Source organism: Engraulis encrasicolus, chromosome 2, assembly GCF_034702125.1.
Source record: "Engraulis encrasicolus isolate BLACKSEA-1 chromosome 2, IST_EnEncr_1.0, whole genome shotgun sequence".
Classification (NCBI taxonomy): Eukaryota; Metazoa; Chordata; class Actinopteri; order Clupeiformes; family Engraulidae; genus Engraulis; species Engraulis encrasicolus.
In genome coordinates, this window is record NC_085858.1 from 14957998 (window position 1) to 14978679 (window position 20682).

Sequence of the window (20682 nt, forward strand, 5' to 3'; positions counted from 1 at the left end):
AGAGAGAGAGAGAGAGAGAGAGAGAGAGAGAGAGAGAGAGATCAACAATAACACAAATATGGTTACTTCAGGGAAAATACAAAGAAAACTGGAGAGGGAGGAAGTATTGACAGACATAGAGGAAGCTGAACTTACTGAAAAAAAACAATAATGAGAAGGGAAGACCATGACCTTTTGCTGCATTGTTTCACTCTGATTTCCTGACTTTTTTAGTAGTTTGTGATAAAACCATTGCAAATACAATATTTTTTTACAATAGTTTTAGTGCGATTGGCTCCATCAGTGGACCGAGTCACTGTTTGCTAAAAACGGACGGTAGAGAAAGCCATCTCTGCCGTCCCTCACACAAAAATTCTGATTGAGCTATGAAAACGAAGTAAGAGGCCTACACAATCACCAATCCTTTAACATAGCATAGACTTGACCAAGTGTGGTAGCATAGTCATTTTAGATATAGCCTTCCATATGGCACTATGACATTCTCTGAAGGCTCTCTCTATTTTTGGGGATTAGGAGTCCGTTTTCATTGAAGGGATGTCCTGCTTTGAATATTATAGGCTGCAAAATTCAAATGTCCATTGGAAACAAACAACCCTTCCCATGTCTTCCCCCTCTCCAAAACCGTCCCCAAAGCCTGCCCTGAGCTGACACCTAAACCTTTATCTACGGAGTGATCTGAACACTGCATTAAACAATTCAGTATTGTTTATGTAACCTATCCAGTACTGAAGTATAGCATTGCTATCTTGTTTTTTTTAATTGGATTCTTCAATTCAATCGATTCAAGTATGGCGTTGTTGGTGTTTAGATCCTTCTACCTTTCCTTCCTCTGCTGTTTGAACCCTGACCTTGGCACCTTGACCCCTAGCACTTTTTTTGAAGACCTTGCCACCCTCCTAGTACCCAACCTTCCTTCCCCCCCCCTGCCCGACTCACTTCCTTACCCTTTCCCTGTCCTCCCCCTCTCCCCATGCACCCCCCCCCCCCCCCCCCCACCCCCACCCCCTCCTCGTGCTTTTGGATGCACTTCACCCTCCAGTCAGCACGTCGGTGGACTTGCTCGTGCACTCAAACTGCTTGACGTGCGTGCTCTGTGTTGCCTGGTGCGACAAAAAAAGAAGATGTGCTTGAGGCCACTGACACGTCTGTTGTCCTGAGCAATTGTACTCACATCAGTTTTGACTGCCGGCCCCATGCACTGTCGACAAAGTCTCGGTCAGTCCATGAAGTAGAGCACAGCAGGAACTGATCCCGGTACGGTTGCTTGTGGGCACAGAAGTCAGTGGAGATAGTATGATGATATGAGAGAGAGAGAGAGAGAGAGAGAGAGAGAGAGAGAGAGAGAGAGAGAGAGAGAGAGAGAGAGAGAGAGTGAGAGAGAGAGAGATGATACATGTCACATGTATGAAAGAGAGAGAGAGAGAGAGAGAGAGAGAGAGAGAGGTAGTGGAGAGTGGAGAGTGGATGGTGGTCTAATGCGCGTTATAGTCTCTCAGTCTCCGAAGTGTAAAGCGGTGGCGCCCTCCTGTGGCCAGGTCTTTTCCTGGGAGTTTTACTCAGGTACAGTCGCCGCTCGCTTGCTCGCCTGCCCGTTTGCTCCTCACCTGACGGTTATACTGTCACTGTCACTGTCACTGTAACTTACTAACTATAACACGGGCCTTGGGCCCTGACTAGTCGTATGTGCGTATGTGTGTGTGTGCCTGCCGAGTTCTTTATGACGATGATGATCAGAGATGTGACACACCACCAGACAGGACAACATGCAGAGTTCTGGCTGACCTGGTTAACGTATGCATCTGACACGAGCATCATTTGACAACTTACACTAACACAATACACAATCAACTGTTTTACAGTGCTGTCGATCAATAAACATGGCGATGAATAGCTTATCAAATTTAACCATGTGGGAAACAAACTCAAAATATGAAAAAAGCAAACCTGACAAATATGTCATTATTACAATAAACTGCCATTTTCATACACATTATACTAGATCATCATCATTGTTATCTGGTGTGGTGCCACATTTCTAACACTTTGTGTGCATTTAACTTCAGAGGGTTTAGATGAGCAGTCACTACGTAAGCCGGGGAGCCACACTGTTTGTCCAACACAGCACAGGCGAGGGCTCTTCGAATGCATGTGTGGCGCTTTCTGTCTCCCTGATGGTGAGAGAGGCACTGTGACTGACTGTCATGCGCCTGCCTATACGTATATGTAATAGCTTGGCTCTGGCTTGGCTCTGGCCTGGCTCTGGCTTGGCTCTGGCTTCATTCGCTTCAAAACAGCCCCCAACAACACTGGATCCACTGCCTGCCTCCTATTCCCCTGTTTTCCATCCATGCACAGTTATATACTCTAAGCCGATAGCAACTGCTGCAGCTTTTGAAGCGAAGCCATTTGGCCACACAGCCGCCTGTGTATACCCAAATACACGCAACATGGGCACGCACACACATACACACATACACACACACACACACACACACACAAACATACACACACAGTGGCGCACACATTACACACGTAATACACAACATTTGCACTTTGAAGAAAAGTCTTGTGTATCTGCCGAAGACAGACAGACAGACAGACAGACACACACACACACACACACACACACACACACACACACACACACACACACACACACACACACACACACACACACACACACACGCGCGCGCGCGCGCGCGCGCGCACAGTCTGACAAAGAGCAGGGACGTACACCCACGCACACATGATCGTAAATGTAAAAACACACACATACAAACGTGTGTACAACCTGTACAAAAAATACCACACAACCTTTATCTGGATCTGCATATGAGGCCGGAGCAGAGCAGAGCAGAGCACAGTATCCGCACCAGACAGGGAACCATTGATATCTCGCATATCCTTTTATGGCTTGGCAGCTCATTGACAGTCTCGCCACGGAAAGGGCATACATTCCTCGCATGTCCACTGATAAGAGTTGTGTAATGACCCCGTCAGAAATACATTTATTCCATCACGTGATACGAGATAGCCATAGAAATGATTTATTCATTCACACTCACCGCATGGGCATGGGTGACACCGAGCAAGCACACCGCTAGTTATGTAACTATGGCTGAGGTAATGACACCAGATTAGCATCTGTAAACAGGACTTTATCACTGGAAGGGAAACGAGCGTGACTCGGACATTTAATTGCATTCAAAGAGCTGTTTTGTTTTGCCAGGGTGTGCGAATGCATGCTGTGCCACGCCAGCTGTGATGGAAATGAAAAGATCTAAAGATGTAATTTGATATTAAACAGCTGGGCTAATCTATTTTGCCTGGTTATTACGCTCATGAAACATCAGACTCCACAGGCAGAGCTCTGTCTATTTAAAAACATGATTAAACGAGTACATTTAATTGTCTCAATAAGATTTAATATCATCTGTTCCTCACCCTAGGACAAATCCAGTATTGTAAATGACAGAAATCAATAAGCGCTTTGCCCTGGTATTTACCACTGTTTTGCCCCTATCATTTTCTACCTAGCTGGCCTGCGGCGCAGTTTCCGCCTGAGTCGGAAGGAACGACAAGGGTCGTCAGGGTCGTCAGACGCCAATGCCTCAGACAGCAGCGACACAGAATTCCTCACCTATGAAGAGGTGACCCGCTATCAGCACCGCCCTCATGAAAGGCCGCGCCTGGTCGTTCTCATAGGCAAGTACAGCATCATCGTTTGAAGTGACAAGTAAAGAGTAGTTATTTGAAATGGTGCACAATGAATGGTGTGTAAACGAAGTTGTGTGAGGAAAGTTACAGTATTTCTCAATTGGTTTTGTACATTTCTCGAATCTCTCTCGCAATTTGCAAAACATAATATTCATTCTCAAAACAGCTTTAACAAATGGCAAAACACTGTGGATGACCTGCAAAACCGAGTCTCTTGCTCAAAACCCAAGTTTTTGTGTCAATGAACGAATCAGTGCCAGCAGAATGGTTAGTCATTGTGTCATAGTGTGGTCCGTGTATGGACAAGCTTGTCAAATCGATTTGTCATGTTGTCAATTGAATAGTACACTCTTGAGGATCTTTTCTGAACCAAAATGTTATTTAGATTGGATGGGAAATGTTGTAAATTCGACTTTATTTTACATTGATCAGATAAGATTGTCCTAGATATACATTTAGACTATGACCTATTTATTGACAGGTTTTCTCATTGCAAAATAGGACAAATAGCAAACTCTGGTTGAGGTGTCAAAATGCGCCCTCTACCATCCCTTTTTACTTGTCTTGCAAGCCCATGTGAAAAATTTAGAACTGTAAAGCAAAATACATTTGAAACAATACACTGATACTGTATAAAGTGCACTTACTGTCTTGTGAAATTCTAGGGAAATATTGTAATTTTGCATGGAGCGTAATTATAAAGGGCACATGAGGCATAGAGTAATATAATGCAGTACAGTGACTATTGTTGTATTGCATGCCTGTTTTCTCTATCCCTTCTATTGCCTTTGATTAGAGAGAGTTAATATTTACATGTGAGCAATTTACCAATTCAGATCACATTTATAGATAAAATTCCAATGGAAATTACACAGTGCTTATCACATTATGACAGCTTGGTAAATCATTTTGCATGTCAAGACTTAAACTATGACATAGGGCCTAAATGTTTTGGGGGGTGAGATAGTTTCATGCATTCAGTGACAAAGCTTTTTGAGTGATACGACAATAGCAATTGATAATGTACGAAATCACTGGGAATTGTACACAGCCATGGCATGGTGGATGAGAGCATTTGCTATATGCCGAAAACAATGAGAAACTGATTTGACCATGTTCAGAGGTAACGCCAGGAAGTCACGATTGAACAAAGACTTTTGAGAATCATTATTCTGTTGGTAGAAATGTACAAAACCAATTGAGAAAAACTGTAACACTGGCAGGACATTGGCAAGACACTCCTGACCACTAGTGGTCAATCATGGAAGTGTTTTGTCTTTCTGCTGCCATTGTAATGTTCTTTAAAAGGAAACTAATGAGGGCCCTTCCAAACCGTACTTTAGACACAACAATACTGAATATGGAATTCAAAGAGACAAAAAAATGCATGTAAGAGGCAGCTTTGAACCCAGACAGTGGAAATGTGCTCTGTAAGATGTTAATCCACTACAGTAATACACTTAAAAATATGTTAATCGACCATTGAAATGTTGAATTAACACTGCAACAATGTACTGTGTGACATGCCAATAGTTCAGCTGTTATATTATGTGTGTTGGTGAAAGTGTACAAAATAACCTGCACTAAGTCTGCTTCTCCGCTGTTCTCTGAAGGCTCTCTTGGAGCTCGCATCAACGAGTTGAAGCAACGGGTAATTGCAGAGAACCCTCATCGCTACGCTGTTGCTGTGCCTCGTAAGTAAAGCGCCGCTCTGCTCAATGACCTATATTAAACATCTAACATCTCTGTCTTCCATCAATATGTTGCAAAACTTTCCCCATTTCCCCCCATGCTGTTCTACACCCATATCTCAAACATGCCTCATCCAGCCTCCCTTCCTGCATACATTATTCATCCATGTTCGTTCCTCCCTTATTCATTTCTTTTTCATCTGTTCGCCTCTCTCTGCAGCACTTTCATGCCATCTTCTTCTCAACTTCCCTAATAGTCATTCTTTTGCTCTATTGAAGTACCTCACCAAAGCCCTTTGTTCTCATGCGTGCTTTCATTCATCCTCTCCTTTTCTCCTCTTTCTACGTATGACTTATTCATTCCACTGCTCTGTCTCTCCTTCACACATACAGTACCATAGCAAATTTTTCTATATACCCCCTGTCTATATTGCATTCATATCCATGGTTCCTTTTGCATGTTTTATCTCTGTTTATACTGTATGTGATGCTATTGTTTCTTACCTAGTAAATCTACTAGCTGAACGAATCATTTATCTGCTCCCACAGACACGACCAGGCCGAAGAAGAGTCACGAGAAAGAGGGAGTGGAGTACCACTTTGTCACCAAACAGGCGTTTGATGCTGACGCTCAAAGCAACAAGTGAGTCTCGTCTGAATGCCTTATCTCACTATTTTATTTTTCAAAGGGCAAACTGCAGGGTTGACATGTAAAACACAGCACAAAGAACTCAAAACAGCACAAACAAAAACAACACACAGTCCAAGTTAGGGTATTTAATCTCTTGATTCTAAGATTTATCGGGTGACACACTCGACTGTGTGTGACGCTATCTGTCCCAAATGTGTTATGAAAACCATGTCAAAATCACATCGCTTCATACACAGCATTGACATGGCCTTACTTGCCCCAGTCAAAATGGACGACTTCATAGCTTGGTTTGTCATAACACTGCTGCATTATTTTTATGTAGCGTGTGTGCCATGCCGTGATACTAAAGACCTGCGTGTGTGTGTGGGCGGAATGGACAGGCCGCACAGCAGGCAGGCGGGCAGCCCACCGCTTTGATCAGCAACAAAGAATCAGATGAGACGGTGGACAGCTAAAGACTTGCACTGGACCATGAATTCACATTGGCTTTGAAGAGCACACCCACATACACAAAGGACTTTCAAAGCCACAAGACCCATCCACAAACCCACACAATTCCATCCACCCATCCACAAACTTTTCAGAATATGCTGTTAATGTTCTACTACTGTCATGCAGGAATCTCTCTCTCTCTCTCTCTCTCTCTCTCTTCAAATCCATCCTGTTCTACTTCACCTCTACCTTCAGCACGGTCTCTGTCTCTATGGATAACTCCATGACTGCTGAAGCAGAGTACGATAGAATCACTATTAGCGTGGACACGAGAATGAAAGCGTCTCTCCCATTAGTGAAACACATAGGCCATACCGTAGAGCATGAGGCCAATTTACGACAAAGAATAGAAAAATAAATGCTAATGCAAACAAGAAGGAGACGAACTGGATTACATAAAAGACTCAGCAATTACAGTGTAGTACATTGGTCTACTTTGGTCATTCTCAGAAAATGGGTCTCCCCTCACATAACCCTGAAAGCTCAGGCAAGACCAGACAAGCTTTTTGCTCACTCACAATACTGCCCTAAAAAGCAAAAAGGCAGTAACTGCATTGCTGTTTAAAATGAGTTACTATGACTTCAATGCCATATATAACAAAGTCCAAAGTTAAATAAAATGATTGATCTTCTAAAAAGGTGGTAATATAAAGTGACAAAACTTTCACGCTGCTTCCCCAATAATAAACCCTGGGTGACTAGGAGGGTGAGAGAACTCCTGAAACACAAGAAGAAGGCATTCAAGGAGGGCAAGGCTGAGGAGCTGAGGAGCACTCAGAGAGAGCTGAAGAGAGAGCTGAGGGCTGCTAAGGAGGCGTATGGGAGGAAAGTGGAGAGGAAGATGGAAAGCAACCCAAGGCAGTTGTGGCAGGGCATCAGAGCGATGACAGGCTTTGGAGCCAAGAGTGGAGGGGCTGAGGGCAATAAAGACAGAGCAGATGAGCTTAATCTGTTCTACAACAGATTTAATTGCCCATCTGAAGACTGCACGGCTCGCAGTACAACTCCCACCATGCGGTGCCCCCCTCCCCACTCTCTCACCACTGAAGACATCTCAACACCTTTGGTCTGTGCAGCCCACACCTCACCCATCCCCCCTCAGCCTCCAGCACTCACACTGGACCTCCCTCCTCCTCCTCCTACCTCCTCTGAAGTCCCCTGCACCTCTCCCATCCCCCCTCTCCCCCCAGCATTGACACTGGACCTCCCTCCTCCTCCTCCTCCCTCCTCTGAAGTCCCCTGCACCTCTCCCATCCCCCCTCTCCCCTCAGCTTTCACACTGGACTTCCCTCCTCCTTCTCCCACCTCCTCTGAAGTAACCTGCACTGACACACCGACACCAATGGAACCTCTCCCCACCCCTCCCCCACTGCAAACTGCACAGCCACCCCCCATCATCACGACAGGACAAGTCAGGAGCGCACTGCGAAGGCTTAAGCCGAAGGCCAACGGACCCGATGGAGTCAGCGCCAGACTCCTCAAGACCTGTGCAGAAGAGCTAGCTGAGCCACTGCAACACATCTTCAACAAGAGTCTGCAAGTGGGTAAGGTGCCCACACAGTGGAAAACATCATGCCTCATACCTGTCCCCAAAAAGCCACACCCAAAGAACTGAACGACTACAGACCAGTAGCCCTCACATCACATATAATGAAGACATTCGAGCCGTGCGCTGCTGCTCAACATACTGAAACCCCAAGTTCACCACGCACTAGACCCACTACAATTTGCCTACCAGGAGAAGGTGGGAGTTGAGGATGCTATTCTGTATCTGCTGCACAGAGTGCATTCTCACCTGGACAAAGGAAGCAGTGCTGTTAGAATCATGTTCTTTGATTTCTTCAGCGCCTTCAACACAATACAGCCACTCCTGTTGAGAAACAAACTACTGCAGATGGGAGTGGAGACGGGGCTGGTCAACTGGATCACAGACTACCTCACTGGAAGGCCCCAGTTCGTCAGACTAGGTGACATCACATCAGAGACTGTAGTCAGCAGCACTGGAGCTCCACAAGGAACGGTGGCTTTCCCCCCGTGCTGTTCACCCTATACACCACTGACTTCAACTACAACACAAAGACCTGCCACATGCAAAAGTTCTCGGATGACACAGCCATTGTTGGATGCATCAAAGATGGACAGGAGGGGGAGTACAGGGGACTGGTGGAGAACTTTGTCAAATGGTGCAGAACCAACCAGCTGCGGCTGAACACCACCAAAACCAAAGAAATGGTGATCGACTTCAGGCGAACCACCCCACCCCTGGTGCCTGTCTCCATCGAGGGGGAGACAGTGGAGACAGTCTCCACATACAAGTACCTGGGTGTTCACCTGGACTCTAAACTGGACTGGTCTGCAAACTCACATGCACTGTACAAGAAAGGACAGAGCAGACTCTACTTTCTGAGAAAGCTGAGGTCTTTCAATGTCTGCAACAGACTCCTGCAGATGTTCTACCAGTCTGCCATGGCCAGTGTGCTCTCCTATGCTGTGGCATGCTGGGGTGGCAGCATTAGGAAGAGAGATGCTGGACGGCTTGACAGGCTGGTGAGGAAAGCAGGGTCTGTTGTCGGCACAGAACTGGACGCCCTCACAACCACTGCTGACAAGAGGACACTTAGCAGATTGGACTCTATTTTGGACAACTACGAGCACCCCCTGTACCCAGTCCTCAACAACCAGAGAAGCCTGTTCAGCTACAGACTGCGCGCCATCTCCTGCAAGACAGACAGGCTGCGGAAGTCATTTGTACCCAGGGCCATCCAGCTATTCAACATTGCACAGAAGGATACACAAAGAGAGATTGTCATAGGGGACTGGACTGCATAACAAATCCCACTCCTGCACACTTTATTTACCTGGACTCTTAACCCTTTACCCTTCGACTCCTCTTCACTGGACAGTGCAGTCAGTGGACAATGCACAGCTGCTTGTGTGTGTGTGTGTGTGTGTGTAGAGACACAGTTGGCGACTTGTGTAACCCCCTGGACTACTGATACTCCTGGACACTTTGGCCACCCAGCACAGGTGACACTATGTACACTTTATTTTTGGTGTGTGTGTGTGTGTGTGTGTGTGTGTGTGTGTGTGTGTGTGTGTGTGTGTGTGTGTGTGTGTGTGTGTGTGTGTGTGTGTGTGTGTGTGTGTGTGTGTGTGTGTGTGTGTGTGTAGTGAGACAGGGGGGCGACTTGTGTTACACCCCCCCCCATCTCATCTCTTACAAGGAATACAATGGACATTGTACTAGGCAGAGAGACTATGGACACTCCTGGACACTTTATGGCCACTTTGTGTTGGCTTCTATGTGCCACTCAGCTAAGGCACATGTGAACACTGTGGACACTTTACACTTTATTTTTGGTGTGTGTGTGTGTGTGTGTGTGTGTGTGTGTGTGAGAGAGAGAGAGAGAGAGAGAGAGAGAGAGAGAGAGACGAGAGAGAGAGAGATAGAGAGAGAGAGAGAGAGAGAGAGAGAGAGAGAGAGAGAGAGAGAGAGAGAGAGAGAGAGAGAGAGAGAGAGAGATGCCTTGGCAAATATATGTAACAGTGAGCTATAACTTATATGATGATTATTTTATGTGTAATATGTGTGTTACGTCTTGTGAGCAATGTCTTCATTTATGTATGTGTGTATGCTACTTGACACCTTAATTTCCCCCTGGGATCAATAAAAGATACTCTACTCTACTCTACTCTACTCTACTCTACATGCCAATAATCTCCCAAAAAACACTTAAACTGGATTGCAGTATCATTTTAAAGTCAACTGCAGTTACTGCCTTTTTGCTTTGTAAGGCACAATAGCACAGGACGGTGCACACCACAATGTCCCTCTTAAACACCTCTTCACAGAAATGCCCTAGGGACGCTGCCACCTTAATCCCTGTGGCACAGAAAAGGCTCGCTGTGACTAAAGCCCTGAGTATAAAAGCAATCATGGCACTTTCCAAGACAGCCCACTGAAAACCCTCCTGCAGTTTGAGCGATGGTGAATCACAATTTTCAGTCTTGGTTGTTCTTGGTGTGTGCTTGTTCCTCCTTGTTTTTTTTCAATATAACATGTTTCGATAATAAGAGCACGTTGAAATACTTCAGATATCCATGCCTCACAGCAACCTCTTCATACAAACACGTTACACTCTGATGGCAAAATCTTGCCTCACAATTATTGCATACAAGTAGCTGCTGCCCTGCAAAATTCAAAAGGCTATAATTACAGAAACTGGATGGAAATTGACTTAATGGCTCCCCATTTGTATTGTGATTTAACTCCTCCTACTGTCATGAAACAATTTCCTGATACGTACATATGTACAGTATGTTAACTAGGCCATTATTTGTATGTTAGTACAAATGTAACATTTTCAAAGTTAGTTTAGTTTCAAAGTTTGTAGTTGTGACATTGTAACAGCACTTTGCATCAATGATGGGAAGTTAGGGGCTCAGGTAGGAAACTCTATGAAGGTCTAAAAGGAGGACGGCAAAATCAAATAAACTACTTACAGTAGCTACCTATTCGCAATATCAGTCGAGAGTCAAGTCGAGTCGAGTCGAGTCAAGCCGACTTTATTGTCAATTTATTTACATGCACTGGTCATACAAAAAAAAAATTACGTTTCTTACTTTCCCATGCAGACATAGACATACTTAAGGTATGGACATACTTGAGATATGGACATAGACATACACAACAGACATACAGACAATATCAATGTGCAGCGTATCAACTACGTCCTCGTTGTAATGACCCCCTTGCGTCATCAGGAGGGGAAAATCAAACACACTAACCCACAGTGGCTACCATAACTGCCATATCGATATGCAACACATCAACTAAGTTCTTCTTAATGACCCCCCTGTGTCCTCCTCGGGGCATGAGAACAGCAGGGTACTGGCTCTGCAGTCCTGATAAGAGCATTAGGGTCCAGGCCAGGGGCATTGCCATGGGGCAGAGAAATGATGATGCTTTGAAGCACTCAGTCATTGACAGGAGGCTCTTTGAGGGCATGGTTAATTATGGAGTTTGGGACAGGGTGGCTCCGACATAGTTTCTTTCATTAGAGCCCAAATTTATTAGCGTCACTGTTTGTGTGTGTGTGTGTGTGTGTGTGTGTGTGTGTGTGTGTGTGTGTGTGTGTGTGTGTGTGTGTGTGTGTGTGTGTGTGTGTGTGTGTGTGTGTGTGTGTGTGTGTGTGTGTGTGTGTGTGTGTGTGTGTGTGTGTGTGTGCGTGCGTGCGTGCGTGCGTGCGTGCGTGCGTGTGTGTGTGTGTGCGTGTGTGTCTGTGTGCGTGCATGTCTGTGTTTGTGTGTGTCTGTGTGTCTGTGTGTCTGTGTGTGCGCCCGTGCATGAGTGAGCGAGTGTCCTTGACTATGAATGTTATGCATTTTCTGTGTTGGGCACTCCTCTGTTTGATAGTTGTAATTTCTTAAGGAGAAGGGTGTTTAATAATATGGTCCCCGGTCTTTGAGACAATTCCCTTTCCCTTTCATATTTCACAACTCACATTAATGAGGCATGCTTGGTAAACCTCTATTGTCTAGCTCCATTTCTTGCAGTCAGTGACCCGGGCAATAAGAGAGACATATTGAAAACAGAACTGGGCATTGTTTCCTTTTGTTGTAGAAGTCACATGGACACATGGGTCTTTCTCTGACAGCTGTCTTTTCAGCTGTGCTCTGTTACACATGAGACTCCTACGTGCTGAGAAGAGCTCACTGCTCGGTGATGTTCTTGTCACTCTACCATGGGCTATAAACTTTAAAGTGCCGGTACTATACAGTGTGTCCTGTGGTAGGAGCATTTCTCTCGGGCACAGCAAATGAGTAGACAGCTGTCAAGGTTGTAAGCTTTAACAGTTAGTGTTCTGTGAAGATGCACTGTCATCTGAACACCTGCCACAGTGGTTATTAGACATAGACAAGGTGTATTAGTGTCTAAAGTTTTGCATCTTGGAACGCAATTTGCATTTTCAATTCTGAAGGCATTTTACGGCAGACAATTGTCTGTAATGATCTGTGACTTGGTTGTATCACGATGGAGAAAAAGTTACACAAAAGTGAAATTTTAACTTAACAAAAATAAAATCATGATTAAAACTGGTTATTCACCCGCCCCTCGGCGCAGCAACCCTCAGACTACAAGGCCAACTGTAATGTAATATGTAATATTCAAGTAAAGTCTGTTAGCACTCACCTGCTGTGTGTGTGTGTGTGTGTGTGTGTGTGTGTGTGTGTGTGTGTGTGTGTGTGTGTGTGTGTGTGTGTGTGTGTGTGTGTGTGTGTGTGTGTGTGTGTGTGTGTGTGTGTGTGTGTGTGTGTGTGTGTGTGTGTGTGTGTGTGTGTGTGTGTGTGTGTGTGTGTGTGTGTGTGTGTGTTTGCAGGTTCATTGAGTACGGCGAGTACAGGGAGAACCAGTATGGGACCAGCATCGAGGCCATCCGCTCAGTCCAGGCCAAGAACAAGATGTGTCTGGTGGACGTTCAGCCTGAGGCAAGTTCCAGACACTTCGTCCGCTCAGCTAAACACAAAATATAGTTTATTTACTGTTACTTTTATTTAATGTTACAGTATTGCTTATTTACTCGAATGAAGGGAGAGAGGGAGGTGTTCAATGGTCTTAGCCAGGCAAAGCAGCTCTTTGTGAATTAAAAGTGTATCTTGCAGGTTAAACACTAAATCTCATTTTAAGAACGTCAATACAACAATTTAAATGTAGGCTAAGATATGTAAAAAAAAACAAAAAAAAACGAATTATTGCATAAACAATATTTTTTAGAAAACATTGTCAAAATCTTTCCTGGAATTGGTTATTTTCCATTCATTGCTAGTCTGTTTGCTACTCTTCTTTTTTTCTTTTTCATTTCCATAGGCCTTAAAGACACTGCGGACCTCAGAGTTCAAGCCCTATGTGATATTTGTGAAGCCCCGGATTCCAGAGGGAAGGAGACGGCGCAGTGCAGCCACTTCACCAGGAGGGGGCGATCATGGTCGAGTCACGGTAAGTGAGGCCAATCACTGACAGCCTCCGGGAGATGCAGCCTCTGGTTACATAACAGTTCAGTTATACCAAAAGGCTATTTCTCAATACAGACCACAGACAGTGAGAAAAAACAAGCTTGCTGTCATACAGAAATTCATGCATTGATAATTCAAAAGATGTTTTTCTCTGCTTTTGTCACACCCTCTCCTGTCATTATCACACACACGCTCTGATCTTTTTTCTATTTTCTGATGTACAGAACCTGATAACCACATCTGTTAGCTTTGTAAACTTCTGTTCCAAAAACCACAAATGCTGAATAAGCTGAGTGGGTGGAACCCCTCCCGTCTCTCTCTCTCTCTCTCTCTCTCTCTCTCTCTCTCTCTCTCTCTCTCTCTCTCTCTCTCTCTCTCTCTCTCTCAGGAGGAGGAGATGCAGGAGATGAGGCAGTCGGCGGTGCAGATCGACCAGCAGTACGGCCACATGGTGGACCACATCCTGATCAAAGAGGACTCGGCCAGCGCCTGCTCGGAGCTGCGGGCCGTCCTGGAGAGGCTGGAGAGGGAGAGCTTCTGGGTGCCTCTGAGCTGGGTGAAGACCTAGTAGTAGCGTCTCTCCAGGACGCCGCTCATCCCGTCTCGTTAACGTCCCCCCAGCATGGGCCCTTCCAAGCAGGGGAAGGGAGTACGTCTGTCTCCATCTCCCTCCCTCTCTCTTCCTCTCTCACTGTCTAGCTGTCTCTGTCTCTCTATTCCTAGTCCACACTCACTACCCTGGGATGAGACTGCCACTGTTGAACATTTTAGCTTGTCTCTCATCCCACACAACTGCCCTCTTCTTCCTCCCCTTCTGGCTGTGACCCCTGCCCGCATGGTGGTGCTCCAAGGGGGACCCAATGGAGCGCTCTCCACAGGGATTGTGCTGTAGCTACGAGAGACAGTGATGTGGGGTGGGGTGGAGTGGAGTGGGGAGTGGCGTGGTGGAGGGGAACAGAGGATGCAGAAGATGGAGGTGTCTCCTGGACATCGCACTAAGTAGAGTCTGAAGCTCAGTAACGAAGCGCCAAAGACTTTTGGCTCGGGCTGCGTTTTAAACTGCAGGCGCATGAGAGATTGGAAGGGCAGCCTCCGAACAACAAACGCTGCTTGGACATGACGCAGAGATCACTGGAGGCAGCACTCTGAAACACACATGCACACATACGTACACACACACACACACACACACACACACACACACACACACACACACACACACACACACACACACACACACACACACACACACACACACACACACACACACACACACACACACACACACACACACACACACACACACACACATACACGCACACAGAAAAAAACTCATGCTGCTGAAGATAACATTACTTTGGAATGTTTAATTTAATTTATTACAGCAATATCATCCAATTTACGTGTATGCACTCATTTAGCTGTTTAATCTCTCTCCTGTCATTTTGACTTTCTAGCATCATTTGTTATTGTCCTTTTGCTTTTGTTTTTGTTCTCTCTTGGCACTGTTTTAGAGTTTACATTCAGAAAAAAGACAATATTGAAGCAGCAAGCAATCAATGCAGATTCTCATCCCCATCCGCATCCAACACCCTATTATGCCCACTGCCAGAAGGAAACATATATTGTTCATTCCCACTTGTCTTACTGTATTTGCCTCCAGAACAGTGACTGTATCTGCCAAACACCGCCATGGTCTCCACTGTACACCCAACACTGAAGTATCAGTGATCATCCCCTTCTCTGGCATGCATAGTTCAATGCATGGAGTTCAATGCTTCCCCAAAACCCACTGGTTGGAATAAATGGCATTCTGTGTGAGAGGTGTCACATTGTGAGAGCCGGATAATTATTAAGTCTCTCACCTCAGTGTTGAATGTCCTGAAGTTAAGTTGTCTGGCATTGTTGTCTATCCCATCAGCCCTTGTCTTGGTTTTGGGTGGCGGGAGTGGGCGGGTAGGTATGCAATGACAGCACACAGCGCTTCCGTTCCTTCCTTACCTCAGAGCGACTCCCCAGGTGCAGCGAGGTGCAGTGCAGGAGGATTTCAGAAGCACCTCAGACTGCAGAGCATACCATGTGCTATTGTAGCTAGCAATCAATCTAGAAGCTTCCATACATACACATGCTCAGTACACAGACACACACACACACACATGTGCACACGCTGCGAAACACTCAGACACACACGCACACACGCACGCACACACACACACACACACACACACACACACACACACACACACACACACACACACACACACACACACACACACACACACACACACACACACACACACACATTTCCATTGAAACCATTGTACATAAATATGGAATGTTTAATTTTACACTGTTTAATGAACTTTCAGCCTTCAAAGAAATCAAAGTGCAAAACTGAAAAAGGTGAACATGAGTGTCCATATTGTACATTCAAATTCTCCTGTGCCAAGTTCCTGTAGCACTCTCCCATCTTCTTCTTCTCTCTCTCTCTCTCTCTCTCTCTCTCTCTCTCTCTCTCTCTCTCTCTCTCTCTCTCTTCTCTCTCTCTCTCTCTCTCTCTCTCTCTCTCTCTCTCTCTCTCTCTCTCTCTCTCTCTCTCAGTTTCCATCCTCTTTTTCTTGCTCTCTCTTCATCTGTCTGAACAAATAGAAAACCAACGGGAATGCCAATACATTGTGATGCAGCACTTTCTTTTCCCTTTGTGTGGGTCAAACCTGTTCATCTGAGTTCTACATCATGGGCTTGTGTAGTGGGGTTTTATAAGAGAATGCGAGTCAGTCCTTATCCCTGTTGTTCGAGTTTACATGACTGTGATGTTGTTGGTAGGCCAGTGACAGAGAAAACGTGATGCTACATGGGTTGAATAATGAACATATACTAGGTAACACTGAAGTGAATGCGGGTGAAAAGGTAAAGGAACCTGAAAGCTATTTTCTATGACCCCCATTTAGTTAGCTTTAGCTACAAGTTCTTTATTCGGTCCACGTTGAATCAGTGTCGATCGATGTTCCATTTTCTCCTGTTTTTATACAAGCGCCATTTGGTGTCCATGAACAACAGTGCTATTGATTGTTTCACAGCAAACCTCTCATGTAAAACGAGGTTGAGGAGGGTTACAATTTCCATGGTTGTAGCTGTTGGGTCTCCAACACGCGGATGGGTAATTATTTGTTAGTGTGCGTCATGGGAGAATAGGAAATGTGGAAATCGATGTGCTTTTTTTGGTGGGGCCCATAGGAGAAAAAAAAGTTTCTGGGAGGACAAAACTACCTGACTCTATTGGCTTCCATTGTGACCATGAATGATTTCTTTTGGGTCATGCAAAAAAAACTAAAATTCAAGTCTGCATATCATTGTCAAAATGCAAGTGATCATAAAATAAATGTGATGAATTCTACAGATTTTTTTTGTGCCCTATGCGTATTTACTCTCAGAAATTATCATGTGATATCCAGACGTAACGAGAGGCTGTTTCGAAAGCACATTTAATGGTGCAGTCATTAAGCCTACATAGGCTTTTACATCGCATTGCACTTAGCAGATACACAAGCAAATTTCTCCTTCGTGGAGACTAATAAAGAAACCTAACCTAACCTAAAGATACCTTTCAATCAAAAGCCGGGACACTAATCAAGCAACATATGGATGAGGAGGAGAGGAGTTAGCAATAGTGTCATACACTACTGATCGACATATTAACATTTCTTTTGTAGATGACTTGGTTCAAGTTTTGACACAGCAAATATTGTAACATATTACCATTTAAAGAATTATCAAGTAGTAGGCCTAATTTGATTGCAGTACAGTACATTAGAAGTACAATAAATTGCTACATTCCCCAAACTTAGCCACTTGCGCCATTCTCCACATTTGAATAGAGCAAGTACAGTACAAGCAAATTAACCACTGAAACAATTTTGGAAACATTTTTGAAGGTTGACTACTTGCTATTGTTCTTTTACTGTAACAAGTTGATGAAAACTCCAAGGTGTTCACACCTACACTGTAGGGGTTTGCTAACAGCAGGAACACAAAAACCCTCAGGCATAGCCTATACTGCTCCATGACTCATTTGTCTGATAAGAAAATAAAATCAGAGTCCCATACTTTTTTTGTCAAGTTGGGATCTCATTTGATTAGCTGCAAACTGATCTCTCACACAGCAAACCTGAATACTCAGTGGTTGTCAGCTCAGAGTCAAACAATGGTCGAAAACATTAAGGAGAGCCCTGCTGGCTATCTTCCCCATAGACAACACCTTGTGGGAAGTGCTCCAGTCATCCTGAAGGAAGGATGTCTCTGGCCAAACAGTGCACATTCAACACTAATGTTTTCCTCATGATGATAGATTGGCAAATTGACTGCTTAGAAGGATTTCCAGATGTTAAGCTGGAGAAGAAGATATATTCATTAACAAGCTACCGATAAAACCACCAATGCAATTGTGTCAGGAATGGGAGTTTAAGAGAAAAGCTGGTGTCACTCCAATAACGTTATTAACTTCAGCACAGATTACTGTATAACAAAGAAGTAGGGCTTCACTGTGTGAATTGGAGCTGAAAAAGAACAGTGTTAATGTCGCAAAGAGGAAAAGCCCAACAGAAGAATGGAAACCATTTTCTCATTTTGTTTTGCATACTTAACAGGTGAACGATAAGTAGGCCTATGTTTTATTAACCTATCATTATGTAGCAGCTATCTGCTGCTACTTTATAGTAGAAAGGAAGGGTAGAAGAGAAAGAGATGAATTTGTGTGGAGAGGACTATGCAGGTATAACTTTTCATATAGGCCTATCTGGGAAACCTTCAAACTGTAGCTGACACAGAGCAGCGGAAGGAAGGATAAAGGTGTTCCTCCATCCTCAATTTTAATAGCGTTTCAAAAATAAAATGCACCTGCTGCCTCAGAGCTTTCTAATCTCAGCAATCTGATCACAACCACACACTCCATCACACACACCCACATGCATGCACGCGTACACTCACACACACACACACACACACACACACACACACACACACACACACACACACACACACACACACACACACACACACACACACACACACACACACACACACACACACACACACAGACTTCTTTAGCAATTAACTGTGGTGCACCCTCTGCCAGCAAGGACAATTAGAATGGAGGCCAATCGATGTAATTAGCCTGCATGTGTCTCCCTGCTAGAGATGCAGGCTTACATGTGGCGCTGGGCTGCATCATAATGTCACAAGACTACCACAGCCATCACATGCACATTTCACACAGTCACATGCACGCACACACGTGTACACACATTCACATGCATGCACACACGCGCACACACACGCATGCACACACACACACACACACACACACACACACACACACACACACACACACACACACACACACACACACACACACACACACACACACACACACACACACACACACACACACAGACACACACAGAGAGACACAGACACACACACACACACACAGAGACACAGACACAGACACAGACACACACACACACGCACACACACACACACACACACACACACACACACACACACACACACACACACACACACACACACACACACACACACACACACACACACACAGAGAGAGAGAGAGACACACAGACACAGACACTCACACACACACAGACACACACACACACACACACACACACACACACACACACACACACACACACACACACACACACACACACACACACACACACACACACACACACACACACACACACGCAATAGTGTCTGATTAAGTCACTCTGGCCGTTCCATGATCTGGAAATGGAAAACAAGCATTAGTCTTCCTGGTCCTGCAGACTCTCCTCGTTAATGTTGCTCATTTGTCTGCAGCTTCTTTGGTGGCAGGCAGGAGAGAGATCGAGGAAAGGAGAGCAAGAAGAGGAGTTGGGAAAGGAGTAATCACTTCTGACGATTGTGTTGTGAAAGCATTATGAGGAATTACCAGTCATATTCTCCAAAGGCCACTATTAATAACATTTAAATGCCCACTTTCCATGCTAAGCCCCAGATGATCAGAAGCAGCACTCGTGCCTGTTCCATAAATGTCAGGCCTGCATTGGGCAAAAGGGATGGCATGTGTCTGAGGCGACAAGGAGACAGTGATATTTCATTGCCCAGGAAAAAGACACAGTAGGCTGAGGAGTGATGACTAAGATTGAGACAGCACCCCATGCAGCAGTAATGGCATTTCTAATCCAATTAAGAATGGTCGATGGTGATTATTCAGACTTCCTAATTGCATTGCCATTTGCCACGAACCGCACTTGCAATGGGCAATGGGCCTATGCAAAATAAATGCCAATGCAATATGCTGTTTATGCAGTAGGCTTACACTAGGTCCTTCAACTGAGGCTCAACTTTAAGTGTCTCACAGCATTTGGTTTACATAGTAAAAATAGCAACAACAACAACAACAACAATAGCCTAATAATAATAATAATGATGATGATGATGATGCTAATGATGATGACAATGATGATGCATTTATGTTTTTAAATAATGACAATACTTATATGAACAAATTATGTGCATATTATGATATAGTTAAAAATGTTCAAAGATCGTTCAATCTCATTGGGCACGTTTCATAGGTTGCCGCTTCATCCATTTGGAACACATGCAGGGCTCTGGCACTTTAAAACACTCCACTGACTTCACCCGTGGTTCCCAAGGGAACTCAACTGCTGCGCTAATGAAACCTGTGACGCAAGGAGGTGTCATCCAAGGAAAGGATACAGGGGAATTTAGTACGCTTGGGTCAGTTCACTGGCTACGTTTGGGAATATGCATGCGATTCAGCAGTCTGCCTCCAGAGGGCAGTAAAGGTTTAATGCCCAGCTTTCCTCACCAACACAAAATCTGCTGTTTCACTATTACTTCTCTATGCCAATAATTCCAGCTCAGAGTACAATATTTCAGCAAAGAACTATAAAAACACAGATACCCTGACACAATTTCCCATGGGCTTATCTTTAACTCTTCAAGTCAGCTTTGCACCAATATGACAACATGCAAAATAATGGTCTCTACACAGGCAATATCAGCTTTAAATAGACTGTGGCTGTG

The 20682-nt window shown here is 44.8% G+C and overlaps 1 protein-coding gene across 1 annotated transcript in view; it reads left to right on the plus strand.

Annotated features, from left to right (window-relative positions):
* The window catches only part of mpp3a (MAGUK p55 scaffold protein 3a), a 45353-nt gene extending 30894 nt beyond the window's left edge, over nucleotides 1-14459 (plus strand). The window contains exons 14-20 of the mRNA XM_063213483.1: nucleotides 1489-1560; nucleotides 3538-3705; nucleotides 5331-5411; nucleotides 5958-6051; nucleotides 12933-13041; nucleotides 13421-13549; nucleotides 13955-14459. Coding sequence (XP_063069553.1) covers nucleotides 1489-1560; nucleotides 3538-3705; nucleotides 5331-5411; nucleotides 5958-6051; nucleotides 12933-13041; nucleotides 13421-13549; nucleotides 13955-14134 — 833 coding nt within the window. The 3' untranslated portion in view covers nucleotides 14135-14459. The remainder of the gene's footprint in view (nucleotides 1-1488; nucleotides 1561-3537; nucleotides 3706-5330; nucleotides 5412-5957; nucleotides 6052-12932; nucleotides 13042-13420; nucleotides 13550-13954) is intronic.
* Nucleotides 14460-20682: the final 6223 nt, after the last annotated feature.